Here is a 14,613-nt window from a genome sequence, read left to right as displayed (position 1 = left end):
CCACTCAATATGCAATAAAAAAAAAATCAAACATACCAAACATAAAATTTAAAACATAATTTTTCTACATGCCTAATAATTCACAATTTTCTCACCTTCAAATTTCTTATGGAGGTTTTCGTCATAATACCAATAAAACCCAACCCAATAAAAATAGCAAGATTTGTGACAATTTACTTTACCGTTCATGCTTTGCTTGGTGACGAGAGAGAGAGAGAAAGAGAGAGAGAGGAACATGCATTAACCTAGTTGAACCAGTGAAAACAGCATTGAAGTTGCATGTACACCCAAAAACTAAAGTTGGAACCATGAAATATTCCATTTTTCTTAATGGCAAACCAGAATTCAAAGTTCTTTAAAATTCTACAGAAAACTTGTCAAACACATTGGAAGGACGGGGAGAACGCATCGAACTAGGAAAAAGGCACATTTGCGGGTAAAACAAGTGTTTCATTATTCATCCACCGTTATTACACAGAATTTTTTTTCAAATCATGCTCAGAGGAACTTCCGGTATGGCCTTCCTGCATCCTCATCTTGCATATGCTGTCATCATGATCACCAAATCAGTTCGGAAATACATATACGCACGGGATTCAGAAACATAAAGTTTTCATATATAATTGCATTACATAAAACCCAAATGCATATATTAATAGGACCTTAAAAATGCTAAATTTCACTAAAAATGACAAGACCAAGGATGACATTAGGGTTTCACTAGTGCTCACTCATATGCTGTCAAGAGATCAATTGCGAGCTTTTAAAAAGCTAGGCAACCAAACCAAATTTCAAGGCAAATAACAAGGCAAGTTGTGGATTATGACAACTGAAATAAAAAGTACAAAATCCACATTACAGATTGAAGAATAAATCAGCAACTTGAACATAAAATCTATGACAAAATTTATAAAAGCGTTAGACAGGCATAATATCAGTATATCATGACTTCACAGAGATGACCAGGTGCCATTGCAAACCGAAAAATGCAGTGCAATAACCCACAATGGTAGGCATAGATCAAATTAAATGCTTATAAATGCCAGGATACAATAAGTTTACTTGTAAAACATAGAGGCTTTTGTTTTACCAATACTCTGGTTATCAAAGAGCAACAGGAAACTAGGTGCCAGCAACAGAGGAAAAGATGAGGAGCAGAGGTTTGGGAAAGAACCTATACGCAAGGGAACAGACTTGACTCAAACAGAACTTAACACAAGGAAAAGAGGAAATGAAGTGAGAGGCTATGATTTAACAGAAGGGGTAACCAAAATGGTAATGAATATAAAAATTGAATTTGTATAGCTGACTGCCAAGTAGTTAAGATTTAAGCTTTTTTCTTGAGTTATTCAACCATGTTCCTACCCATTATTATTCATAAAACAAGATCCTGGCATAACTATGTATCACAAGCCACACTTGTTCAGGGCCTTGTTCTTACCTATGGCCACTTGCCTCGTGCCCATTCAACTTGTGTCCATGTACATAACAGTGTACAATTTATGTGGTCAACTGGTCATCATGTGAGTACAAAATAATTTGACGAGTTCTTGCATTATGAGTGTGTCACACACTTCAAATATTTTGATGTTTCATACTGCTTGTGCTACAAATTACAAACGTTCATAAAGATCTTTAGGGGAGAATTGAGTATCCATCAAGTGGTAGAACTCATTAGACCTTGTTGTCATGTTTAGCCTACATTGCCTCCCCTACTAACCACTTGTAGCCTTTAAGGACACTAAATACAAATTATGTTGTCTTCTCATCATCGGATTCACTTTCTTTTTCATACTTGCTAGTGCTCACTACTTACTGTATACTTTGAATACTTCATGCTTGCGAATTTATTTACATTGACCTAAAATTGATCTGGCTGACTAGACCAAGCTTCAATGCCACAACTAATGAGCAAAACGACCCTTGCATTAGGAAAGTATTTGGCCCATGATATTTGTATGAGAGCTTTGTTTGTTGCTAGGTGATTTAGGTGCCTTTGATTGTTTACTTGAAGCATTGGGGTGAACCATGCCTCCAAAGGAACAACACACTAATGAGGAGTGACCTGATAAGCTCATAGCAAGCCACTTGAAATGGATGTGGAGATCCTAGTTGGCTAACATGTTGTTCTAAAAGGAACACAAAAGCAACAAAATTGTTTCATTCTCAACTTGATGAAAGACTTCTATGCTACAACAGAGACTACAGAATGAGATGACAAGAGTTAACCACCAAGTTGAACCTTTTAGTCCATAATGTTGGCAATACCGCTCTCAGTGCTTGGGTAGTGTTAGGGCACCAAGCATTTGGTGGTATCAATGATGCTAATCAACAAGAGAACTTCATCTTCAATCAATACTTCAGGGCAGTTAAGCACAACTCGGATGAAACTAATGTGTAATGTCTATGATACCTGCCTAGGAACACCAAATTGTGGTGGCGGACCAAGTACGAAAAAATTCAAAACAAAAAATGCACAATTAGTGTGGGAAGGCCTAAAAAAGGAAATCAAGGCTCACTTCTTCCTTGAGAATGTCGAGAATATAGATTGGTAAAACCCACTAGCTTTGAAAATTGAAACATATGAGGGTGGTGAGGGAGTATGCGAAGTGGTTCTCTATCTTAAAGTCACACATCCACGACATGTTAAAAAGACAAATTGTTCTACTCCCTTGAAGGTATAAAACTTTGGACAATGGTTGAGCTCCATGCGCAAAAGGTTCAAGACTTGGCTACAACCCTTGCTACTTAAGAGCACTTGATTAATTACGCCAAGAAAACTTCCTCCTCTCCTACAGAACAATGCTTCATTCAGTGGGGATGGCGAAAAATCTTTAAAGAAGGTGAACCCCAAGATCTGGAGAGCCAACAAGAAGCCCAACTCTTAGAGAGTCAACTTCATCTCAAGCTCCAAACATATCCAATAGCAACATAACTTGTCACCTTGTCAAAGCCCTCATCAAGTTGTCATCACAAGTTCTCACTCAATGCCTTGCAAGCTTCCATTGCTGAGGAGTCACATTGACAACAAGGATTCGAAGAAAACCCTATGGATGGATGCAATACTGTAATTTAATGAATAAGAACCAAGAGTACCACAACTAAAAGCCTCATGCTTGTAAACATGCATATAAATGGAAGAACTCTTTTACCACATAAGATACTAAGGCAACAAACTCAACAAAGATTCAAGTTGCATGAAAGCAGTGAGCTTATCTTCCCATGGCTAAGCTTGTACATGCAAAGCTTGGTCTGTGGGAGGCACATGTCAATCTCACTACCATTCCAATGGATGACTTTCAATTTACAGGGATGGAATTCTTACAGAAGGCTAGGGTTTCTTTATAACTTTGCCAGACCTCTTCAATTAATGGGTATTCAAGATGAATTTGAAAAGGAGTGAACCACCCTATATCCCCTCCTTGGGGGTGGAGAAAGAAGTGGTCTAAGAGTATGTGCCCATTCCCATCCAAGAGTTTCTAAAAAAAATATTGAGGTGTGATGCCCAACAAGCTACCCCCCCCCCCCCCCCCACACCAAACAAGGCAAGAATCATGAAATTGAGTTGCTGTCCATGACGAAAGCTCCAGCAAACCACCCACCCCCCAAAGAAACATGCAAAGCCGTCAACTTGATGAACTACTTGAGGCAGGTTTCATACGACCCTCCATGATAGGGGAGTGTGCTGAAATGGACTACTGCGTGCTCCACAAAAGGTATTTTGAGCAATAAGTACCCTATCCTTCTAATTATGGATTTGTTTGATCAACCAAGCCATGCCAAGCACTTGACCAACCTTGACCCCTAGAGTTAGACTACTGTCAAGAGTTCGGCAGAAGGAGGTGGGCAAAAGATTACTTGCATGACTCATTACGAGGCTTTTTGAGTTCTTGGTGATGCCCTTCAAGTAAAGTAATGCACTAACAACCTTGTATGCTTTGTTGAACTGAGTGTTCCATAACTACTTTGTTAAATTTGTCAATAGTATAATCGTTCTCTATAACCATACTCTGGATTTGGAAGCAAAACGAGCATCTACAAATGGTGTCCCACCAACAAAAGGAGAACAACATTTAATTTGAGGAGGAGAAGTGTTCCTTTGGTCAAAACAACATCAAATTCCTTGGCCACATAATTGAGCAAGGCGAAATCCAAATGGACATAGAAAAGGTGAGAGTTATCCAAGACTAGAACATCCCAACAAATGGAAAAGAAATATGTTCCATTCTTGGCCTCATAGAGCCAGCCATCAAGGGACAAGGGTCGAACTAGGCCATGCAGTATCAAGGAGCCTTTGGAGGCTTGAAGGTAACCATAATGAAGAATCTAGCTTTTGTTCTTCTAACCATCATGAAGCCCTTTAAATACAGAATATATCTTCACCTTGAGTGGAATCTTATTACAAGAGGGCTAAGGCTATGAGAACGAAAAGTTTAGTTAAGCCAAATGAAAGTATACATCTTTACATGAAAAAGTTTTTAGTATTGATCAATTGCATTCAACTGTGATATTGTTCCTTGCTTGAGTCAAAGTTCATTGTTAAGACCAATGAATTGGCTGTTGACTATTTCTTAAAGAGCCAAGCTTATCCCTCAAGCAAGCCCATTGGCAAGAATTGGAAAATATTGACTCCATCTTCAAGTACAAGGGAAAATGGTTGAACAAGGTGACAAATTCCAAGCTAGAAAGCCCCTCCACCTTGTGCATTAGCCAAGCCCCTTTTCAGGACTAGAATACCATTGGTTATAGAAAAAGAAAAGGTTAACACAATGATGAAGGGACACATCACGAAGTTCATTGAAGATTCAATTTTAGAAAGCTTGTGGATGAGGGTTGCATTAGGTAGCTAACAGCCAGCGTAAAATTTGTCAGATCACTCTGATATGAATCCTTACCGAATATTTGCTGGGGGCGTCCCCTACCAACAACGCGTTGCACTTGAACCACCTAGGTGTAGCAAAAAGTGGACGAGGGTGGGCTAAGTCATCGCCCCGAAGCGACACGCCTTGTCGACACCCGGGTACGGTGTCAAATATGCAAGGGTTCCTGCATCAGTCTAGATGTGGGCAGGTAAAGACGTTAGTTCAGAAAACTAGGATTAGATTAGCAACTTGGAATATAGGGACTCTTACGGGCAAAAGCATAGAAATTATGGATACAATGATTAGAAGAAGAATCAATATAATTTGCCTTCAAGAAACTAAGTGGGTGGGGTAGAAAACTAGAGAAATCGATAAATCGGGATTTAAACTTTGGTACACTAGAAAAGAAAAACATAAGAATGGAGTATGCATTATTATAGACAAAAATTTAAAAGATAGCGTTGTGGATGTAGTTAGAGTAAGGGATAGAATTATAAAAACCAAGATGGTATTAGGACAAGAGATAATAAACATCATTAGTGCTTATGCTCCTCAAGTTGGCTTAGTAGAAAATCTTAAGAGACAATTTTGGGAAGATATGGATAGTATTATACAAAGCATACCAGGGACTGAGAAAATTTTTATAGGAGGAGATTTGAATGGACACGTTGGAAGAGATAATAAAAAATATGAGAGGATACATAGAGGATATGGATATGGATATGGAGACAAAAATGAGTCTAGGGAGATGATCTTAGACTTTGCTATATTATATGATTTTAGTATAATGAATACTTGTTTTAAAAAGAGAGAAGAACACTTAATAACCTTTAAAAGTGGACAAAATAGAAGTCAAATAGATTTATTTTTAACTAGGAGGGTAGATCATTTATCATGCAAGGATTGTAAAGTTATTCCAGGTGAAAGCCTAACCACACAACATAGAGTCTTAGTATTAGATATATGTATTAAAAAATGGAAGAAAATGATAAAATAAACCAGAGTAAGAGAACTAGATGGTGGAATCTAAAAGGAGAAAATATAATAAAATTTAAAGATAAAATAATCAAAGATGGGGATTGAACTATAGAGGATGATGCTCTTTGGAATAGATTAGCTAACTCTATTAAAAAAGATAGCAAAACAGATTTTAGGTGAATCAAGGGAAGATTCTTGAATAGCAAAGAAAGTTGGTGGTGGGATAAAGATATAAAAAAAGTCGTAAAGACAAAAAGAATTTGGTATAAAACGTGACAAAAATGTAGAAACATGGATAACTTTGAAGAGTATAAGGAGGCGAGAAAAGATGCAAAAAAGGTCGTTAGTGAAGCTTAATACAGATCATTTAATAGTTTGTATGATAGGTTAGATACAAAAGAAAGGAAAAAAGATATATTTAAACTTACTAAAGCTAGAGAAAGGAAGAGTAAGGACTTAGGAAATGTAAAATGTATAAAAAGTGAGGATGATATTGTCTTGGTTAAGGTCGAAGACATTAAAGAAAGATGGCGAAGTTACTTTAGTAAGTTGTTTAATGAAAATCAAATAGAAGGCTTAAGCTTAGAATTGTCAAATGAGAAAAAGACTAAAAATATGAGATTTATTCACAAAATTATTGTTAATGAAGTAAAGTTTGCACTAAAAAAATGAAAAATGGGAAAGCTATAGAACCAGATAACATCCCAATAGAAGTTTGGAAATGCATAGGTGATAACGGAATTATATGGTTAACTAATTGATTTAATACAATTATAAAAAATAAGGAAATATCGGATGAATGAAGGAAAAACACTTTAATACCTATATACAAAAATAAAGGAGATATTCAAAATTGTAATAACTATCGTGAAATTAAACTTATGAATCATATAATGAAACTATGGAAAAGGGTAGTTGAACAAAGATTAAAGTCAGAAACGAAGGTCTCTAAAAAAGAGTTTAGTTTTATGCTTGAGAGATCTACCACAGAAGTTATATATCTTTTAAAAAGATTAATGGAAAAATTTAGGGAAAAGAAGAGACTTGTATATGATATTTATTGACCTAGAGAAAGCATATGATAGGATACCTAGGGATGTTCTATAGTGGGTTTTAGAAAAAATGGTGAATGAAGTAGGTATACTAATGTCATTAAGGATATGTACGATGGAGTAATGACTAGTGTAAGGACTACAGATGGATATACTAGAGAATTTTCAATCACCATAGGTGTACATCAAGGATCTGCTTTGAGCCCTTATCTTTTTGCTTTAGTGATGGACCAACTAACTAAGAGTATTTAAAAGGAGGTTCCATGATGTATGTTGTTTGTAGATGATATTGTATTAATTGATGAAACTAGAGATGGAGTAGAGGCTGAGTTCGAATTATGGGGAGAAGCTTTGGAATCTAAAGGCTTTCGGATAAGTAGAAATAAGACAATTTTAGTAATGGTAGGAGGAATATTGGAGACAAAGTTAAACTTGATGATGAAGAAATAAATTGCACTTGTAGATTTCGATACCTTGGATCTATTATGCAAGCTGAAAGAGAAATTGAAGATGATGCAATGCATAGAGTTAAAGCAAATAGGGTAAAATAGAGAAGTGCTTCAAGTGTGCTCTATGATCATAGAATACCCTTAAAATTAATAGGGAAGTTTTATAGGACAGGTATAAGACCAACTATGCTATATGAATCAGAATGTTGGGCAACGAAAAAACAGAATATCCAAAAAATAAAAGTTGTCGAGATGAGAATGCTTAAATGGATGAGTAGTATAACATTAAAAGATAAATTAAGGAATGAACATATTCGCGGTAAGTTAGGTGTAACTCCTATAGAAGATAAGATAAGGGAATGACGACTCAGATGGCATAAACACTTGCAATGTAGGTCACATAGTGCACCAATGAGAAAGAGTGAGTTAGCTACTGTGGGAGACAGTAGAAGGGGTAAAGGCAGACCTAAAATAACTTGAGAGGAGATTGTGAATAAGGATTTAATATCCCTAAATCTGTCAAAAGAAATGGTCCATAATCACATAAATTAGCGAAAAAAGGATTTATATAGTCGACCCCACCTAGTGGGACTTAAGGCTTGGTTTTGTTGTTGTTTTATGCATGCGATAGAATGCTACTTCTTCTCGTCTCCACCCATTCCATTTGATCCCATACTTACTCTTTATCACCTTATGCCAAAAGGGCTCAATTTCTAAAGGAAATCTCCAAAGTCATTTACCACAATCCCAATGCCCAAACGCCTCAAACTAAGGTTTTCCAACCAAGCCCTAGCTAACAAGATGGTCACACCTACCTTCCCCAAGCCTTGACCAAAGGAAATCACATATCAACCTCCCTACAAATTTCGCCACTCAAGTGGGAAAACTAAACAAAGAGACGTAATAAACCGGGATGTTCGAGAGAGACACTAATGAGAGTAGCATGATCCCCAAGGGAAAAATAAGACCTATTCCATCCCTACAATCTCCTAGCCACTTTATCCAAAATAGGATCCCAAAAGGTTTCAAAGTTAGGGTTACCTTCATTTGTGTGGGGATGTGTTCTTGGATTCAATTTTGGAAAGAGCCATGGCTAAGGAATGATATTTTAACTAAATCCTTCCCTCGGTTTTTCATTCGAGCTCAAGGCAAGATAGCATGATTTTCCTTCTCTATGATTGACTCGGGCAACCCTCTATTGTCTTGGAACTTTCATTTCAGAAGATCTCTTTACAATAGAGAGTTGTTGGAACTTTCATCCTTGTTGTCGTTATTGAACAATTATCATCTTCTTCGGTTACGGATACTTAGTTTTGGGTTTTGGATCAGTTGGTGGTGTGTTCTTGCAAATCTTTTTTTTCAAATTTTTGACCCATTCCAATTCTTTTTTTCCTTTATTAATTTACATGGAAGGCCAAAGCTACCCCAAAAATTAAGGCTTTCATATGGCTACTTTTGCTTAATAAAATCAATACTAATAACCTGTTGCAGATTAAGAGACCTTTGAAGGCCTTATCCCTAGATGTTTGCATGCTATGCTATTTGAATTTTGAAACAATAGCTCACCTATTGTTATACTATGACTATGCTTGGAGAATCTGGAATAAATTATTTGGTGTGATGGGAGAATCTTGGGTTTGCATGAAGTCAGTGGAGGAATTGTTGTCTATTTCTTTTGAGGGGTTTAGTAGAAGGAAGAAGAGAGTTGCATAATGGAAATGTGGTATTTTTTGCAGTGTTGTGAGGATTATGGTTAGAGCGTAATGCACGGATTTTATCAAGGAAAAAATTGAATTGGCAGCTGGTATGGAAGTAGGTTCATAACCTGGCATATTTATGGTTTGTTGATTTCCATTGCTTTAGGGGAGTTAACTTTTCAGAGGTTCAGCAAGAATGCAGGAATCATCTTCTCTGAATATTATTTTTTTTCCAATTTTTTCATTTTATTAGTTTATTTTTTCAGGATTAATCCAGAGTTTTAATGGTAGAAATATTTTTCTCTATTTTGTAAATTCCACTCTTATCAATAAAATATCTTTTTGTTATTAAAAAAAAAAAGGGGCTACGTCCAAGGGGGAGGCCGAGATAAGTCAAGGGCCATAAAATGGACTCACAGCCCAGACTCAATTTGAAATTCTGAAGAGTCCTCTCATCCATGTTAATACTAGCTAAACCACTCTTAGACAATCTTAAGACCTGAGATCATCTCGAAGATTTTGAGCAACAATATAGCTTTCCTGAACTTTGCTAGACTGTCCTCAAGAAAAAGAAGGGAATCACCTCCACTTCCTCCCTCCCTCCCTCCCTCCCTATACACATGTAACACATGCCTCAGATCACTCCCCTAGCCTAAGCATGAAAAAACAACCTACTAAGAGTATCGAGTATCAACAGCTTAGGCGAACAGGAAAAGGCATAGAGAAAATTTCATTAGAATAATAAATTCATCGTTTCAGCTATTGAATCATTCCATTCCATTCCATTCGTATCAATGACTCAACTAATCCGCTATCAAACACATTCATATTTTGAGACAGTTGCCTCAAATTATAAAACTAATCCAGCACACAGCATCGACACACCTGTTGAAGCAGATCTGCCGCACAACCCAGCGCAATCGCTTGCACGAGTTTAAGCCTTCAATGTACAGAAGCACAAGTAGCTTTGGAATTTAAACTAATGAGAGGGTCAAAATACCCTAAAAACTAATTAAGTTAAAAAATATTTTAGAAGATTTAGAAGCTTCATATTTAAAATAAGAGGCAAAAAAGGGTTTAGCATTGCAGCTACATTTGGTGGAAAGTGCCGACCACTTCAAATCTATTGACTTCCAGAAAAATAGCTACAAATCAACACTCCAAATTGCATGAAAATTGCATATAATGAGGTAAATTCAGAGAAAACAATTGAGAAATTAAGGCACGTAGAGATCCACGATATCAAATGACAAAAAGATCATTCGAAACGTGTATCGGACAAAAGAGCAAAGAGAGAGAGGTACGAATTCTTTGACGATGCCCTTGTAGACGAAGACAGGGAGGGCGATGCCGAATAAGCCCACGAGGGCGAAGTTGCGGCGAGTCCATCGGAAATTGTGCTCAAGGTTCTCCCTCGCAGAGCTCCAATCCTCTATGAACCTGTTCTTGTGCGCTTCCATTCCTCCCCCCATCTTCTCTCTCTCTGCTCCTCTTTCCTGTCCGCCTCTGTTTTGTTAGTAGCCGCGGCCCGTGCAAAGCAAGCGAGTAAAGTATATATCTGTATGGCACGACAATGATAATATGAAAAATAAAAAGTTGGCTCTCACAGCTCCAATTTCAATTTCTGTAAATTTATATGAAATTTAGATGGTGGTTATGATAATGAAAATTTCATGACTTAAAATAAAGGACTAACCTTACTTTTACAAATTTAAATTTATATACATTTGAGCAAAACTTAATATAATTTTATATAGAAAAGTGTAAAGTGCACTCATGTTAACAATCACTAGCATTAGTAGCACAATTGTACTTGATTCCTAAAGCTTCTATTTACTCTACTTAATTGACTCATTTATTATCATCGATGAGGAAAATTGGATTTTTTTAGTTGACGAAACCATCCGTAGTGAAACAATTATGGACAATTAAAATACTCACTGCCATGACTCAATGGTAAGGGAAAGAGGTCCTCACTCTGATTCCCTTCTAGGTCTCCCTAACTTGCCTAGGGGCTGACTTATACGAGTGCAATCAGTTCCCTTTTAGGTTTTGTAAAGAGGGCTCTTCCAAGTTTCCCAAGGTATTAAGAAAAAAAATAGCAAGACACTCTTCATTATGCCTACAACATTTAACCAAAGTTCTTTCATCCTCTTTAAGAGAAAGGATGTTCCCTCTCTTCTTCCCACCTATAATATTCACCTAAATGTACATTACTCATCTCTACCAATAGAAACAATGCTGGAAAGAGCATAGCAATGGTTCGACAAGAGATTGTGATTCTAATATGTCAATGCAAAGGAATGACATCATTAAAGACATTGTAAACCGAAGCAAATTTAGTGGGACAACTGCATAAATTATAGGTGTAAAAAATACATGCAAAGAATGATCAGGTGACACAAGAAATTCAATAAAAAGACCAAGGATTGCACATAATAAAATAGGGTGAATATAATCATAAAAAAATTAGCAGGGGTAATGGAGGGGCATAGCCCTATATAAAAGCCAATAACCACACACCCCCCCCCCCAAAAAATATAAAAATGGAGGGCATTTATGCCAAAAGAAACTCACCTATATAAGAAGAGGTGGAGTTTGAGGTAAGGAGGATTCTATAAGACTCTAATAAACTTTCTAAGACTATAATTACAGTTACATATACTCAATCTAGACTTTGATTCGAGTGTTAGAGAAGGTCTCACAAAGGCTACTGTCGCTACCCATTTATGACCAAGTATATTTTTTAACTTCTTAAAATGCAATTCTTACTTTTAATTGTGCAGTGGAGAGGGTTATAGGCATTAATTTGCATTTATCATTGTTTTATTTGTTATTCTTGATAAGCATGGAATCATTTGTATTTCCAACCACCCTAAGGCTCATTTGGAACTTGAAAAATATTAGGGAAAGGAATGAAAAATATCAAGGAATCCACACTTTGATGTTTGGTTACCAAGGAAAGTGAGAAAGAAAAAATATATATATAAAATATATGAACGAAATCTTGATTTTATGCATCATTAATACTTCATTTTTCCTAACGTTTAGTCATGTTAAAACAAACATTCATTTTTAATAGTATTTTAATAGAGAATGAAAATAAAAGGAAAAATTAGTTTCTTATTTATTTTTATTTCCTTTATTTTTCTCAAGTAAAATTCTTGATCCAAACTGACCCTAAAATGATAAGGAGAAAATTTGTCTTGCCTACATTCTTAGAAATTGGAAATTTAAGAAGCCCTAGCTCCCTTATTATAAATAGGAGGCTAAGGGAGAGCGAAATGGGGCTTTCATTGAATATCTTAGGGCACACTCAAGGGGAAAGAAGAGTCAGAAACAAATCTCTCATGTAACGCCCTGACCCCTTAAACCCGGGTTTGACGCGTTATACCTGATAAAGTCCCTGATAATCTATAAGTCAACATATACGCAGCGGAAAACATAAACATAATCTCTATACAACATAATCCTATAATACCATAATTTCGTAATAGCAGAGTTTACTAATCCTATCTAAATTTCAAAATATCCATCCAACACCTGCATTTCCATAAATACACAAATCTCCAAAACATTTCAGTATATTCACAACAATTCCGTTCTCAACAGACTTAAAACATAAAGACATAAAACATAAATATTTACATTCCCCAAAGTATATCAAAATTATACCCTTTCTCTTTATACAATCCTCAAAAGGGTAAAAACCCTCGAGCTCTCTAAGCCTGACCTCGAGGATATCCTGAAGAAAAATAATCATATTCGGGTGAGACACATTTCAGTAAGAGAAGAAACATATATATTAAAACAGTGTGTGGCCAACATGAGGTATATAAATATCATTTTAATTACATTTGCAAATCATCACATAACATTGAAATCGTTTTCTAAACCTAAAAAATCACATGCAAATATTTAACCCACGAGATTACCCAAGGATAAGGGAGATTACCCAAGGATAAGGGTGATTACCCGCCCATACAAGTAGCACCCCTCTGCTCTGATACTTAGGCAACCCTAAGGTCACAACTAAAGCATACTAGGGCACTCACCTTACTCAGTAAGCCCTCAAGTGTTAACTTGATCTCGTATTCACATATTCAACAATAGTTTACCGACAAAGGCCCTAAGGATAGGGAAATCTACCCGCCCATACAAATAGATTCCCTTTGCTCTAGTACGTTATGCAGCTACTGCCACATCTGAAGCTACTAGTACACTCGTCTTTCTCAGCAAGCCCTCAGGTAAAGAGTTTGCCTCGCCCAACCGTAACATGTTCTACATATATAAATACTTCTAATATCATAATACATCATTATTTTTGTCTTTATTTAATCATACACATCCATTCATGTTCATAACTTAACATTGCATTGCATTTCACTTTAAGTGACTCTTTCCCATTTACATCGTTCACATTTGTCATTTCATTTCATGGTCATTTCATTGTCATTTCATTGCATAACATTTTCATTTCATTCATTCGTACTACAGCTAGTCTTTAGCCATCATTTGTTAGTCCACATAGAAATGCGCTAGAATCTACTACAGTTAGTCCACATAGAAATACGCTAAAATCTGCTAACATGGCTGTCTTTCAACTGTCTTACATTTACATGGTTGCATTTAACATACACAAGTAACATTGTTCATATCACATTTTATTCTCAATACTTACTTACTTAACCTGAATCTCGTACATTTTACATATATTTGCATAAAGTCTTATGCCACACAATTTAACAGTAAAATTCATATACATTCCTTACAAAATAAGTCATCCCATAATTAATATTTATATACTAAAAATACATTTCATTTCTTACTTAATTCTTCGGAAAATTCATTTCACTTTCATTCGTTTACTTTCACATGTACCTAGCTATATAAACAATCCTAGACTCAAAAAACATAAATTTCATGGTTGGCATTTTAAACTCACATAAAAGCATATATATACATAAGTAATATATAATTCTTTTTAATTTATGAAAAACATGATTTAATATATAATTTTTCCCCCTTACTTGAATTCTTGAACTACACCGACAGGAATCCCACACAGATGCCCGCGGCGCTCACCCGGACCCTAATTCAAAAACCCTAGTTTCATTAAATTATTCATAAATAAAATACTATTTAAATATTTCCTAGGGCCATAATTTTCAGATAAGTAGTTATACCCGCAAATATAACCATTTTGCTAAATTTTCCAAATCTCATTCTCGCTTTGGAGTTGGGCGTAGAAAACCTCAATTGGAAGTTTACCTACGCCAAAATGACGACAATCGCGACTAGGACCGCGTAGTGATACCTGATCGTCGATTTAGCGCAGATTTAAAGCAAAATTGAGGAAATGAGGAAAAGTTACCTTTCCTCATGAGTAGTGCCTAAGTCATTCCCACGATGAATCTGCTCCAATAGAAATGTCAGTGGCGGAGTTAGAAATCCAACGGCACCTTCTATTTCTCGATACACCGCAAACTCGTCAAGAAATTGAGAAGAGAAAGGAAAGAGACAGAGGAGATAACTGAGATTTGGAGAGGGAGCTGAGAGGCGCGGGCGAGGTCCA

General features: G+C 36.2%; 1 protein-coding gene across 1 annotated transcript; it reads right to left on the bottom strand.

Annotated features, from left to right (window-relative positions):
• Positions 1 to 295: 295 nt before the first annotated feature.
• Positions 296 to 10,584, bottom strand: LOC131166887 (uncharacterized). The gene is made up of 2 exons (XM_058125506.1): positions 10,343 to 10,584; positions 296 to 546 (listed from the first exon to the last, which is right to left on the bottom strand). Exons 1-2 carry the CDS (start codon positions 10,508 to 10,510, stop codon positions 499 to 501), a joined length of 216 nt encoding a protein of 71 aa, XP_057981489.1. The 5' UTR covers positions 10,511 to 10,584; the 3' UTR covers positions 296 to 498.
• Positions 10,585 to 14,613: the final 4,029 nt, after the last annotated feature.

Source organism: Malania oleifera, chromosome 10 (genome assembly GCF_029873635.1).
Source record: "Malania oleifera isolate guangnan ecotype guangnan chromosome 10, ASM2987363v1, whole genome shotgun sequence".
Lineage (NCBI taxonomy): Eukaryota > Viridiplantae > Streptophyta > Magnoliopsida > Santalales > Ximeniaceae > Malania > Malania oleifera.
The sequence above is the reverse complement of the archived record's forward strand: the minus strand, read 5'-3'. Positions and strand labels throughout refer to the sequence as shown.

Bases quoted from the DNA above. Each gene is read 5' to 3' on its own strand.
- LOC131166887 (XM_058125506.1), bottom strand. From the start codon at position 10,510: ATGGGGGGAGGAATGGAAGCGCACAAGAACAGGTTCATAGAGGATTGG. The intron at 547-10,342 runs GTACCTCTCTCT...TCATGATGACAG, and splicing joins AGGGCATCGTCAAAGAATTC to CATATGCAAGATGAGGATGC.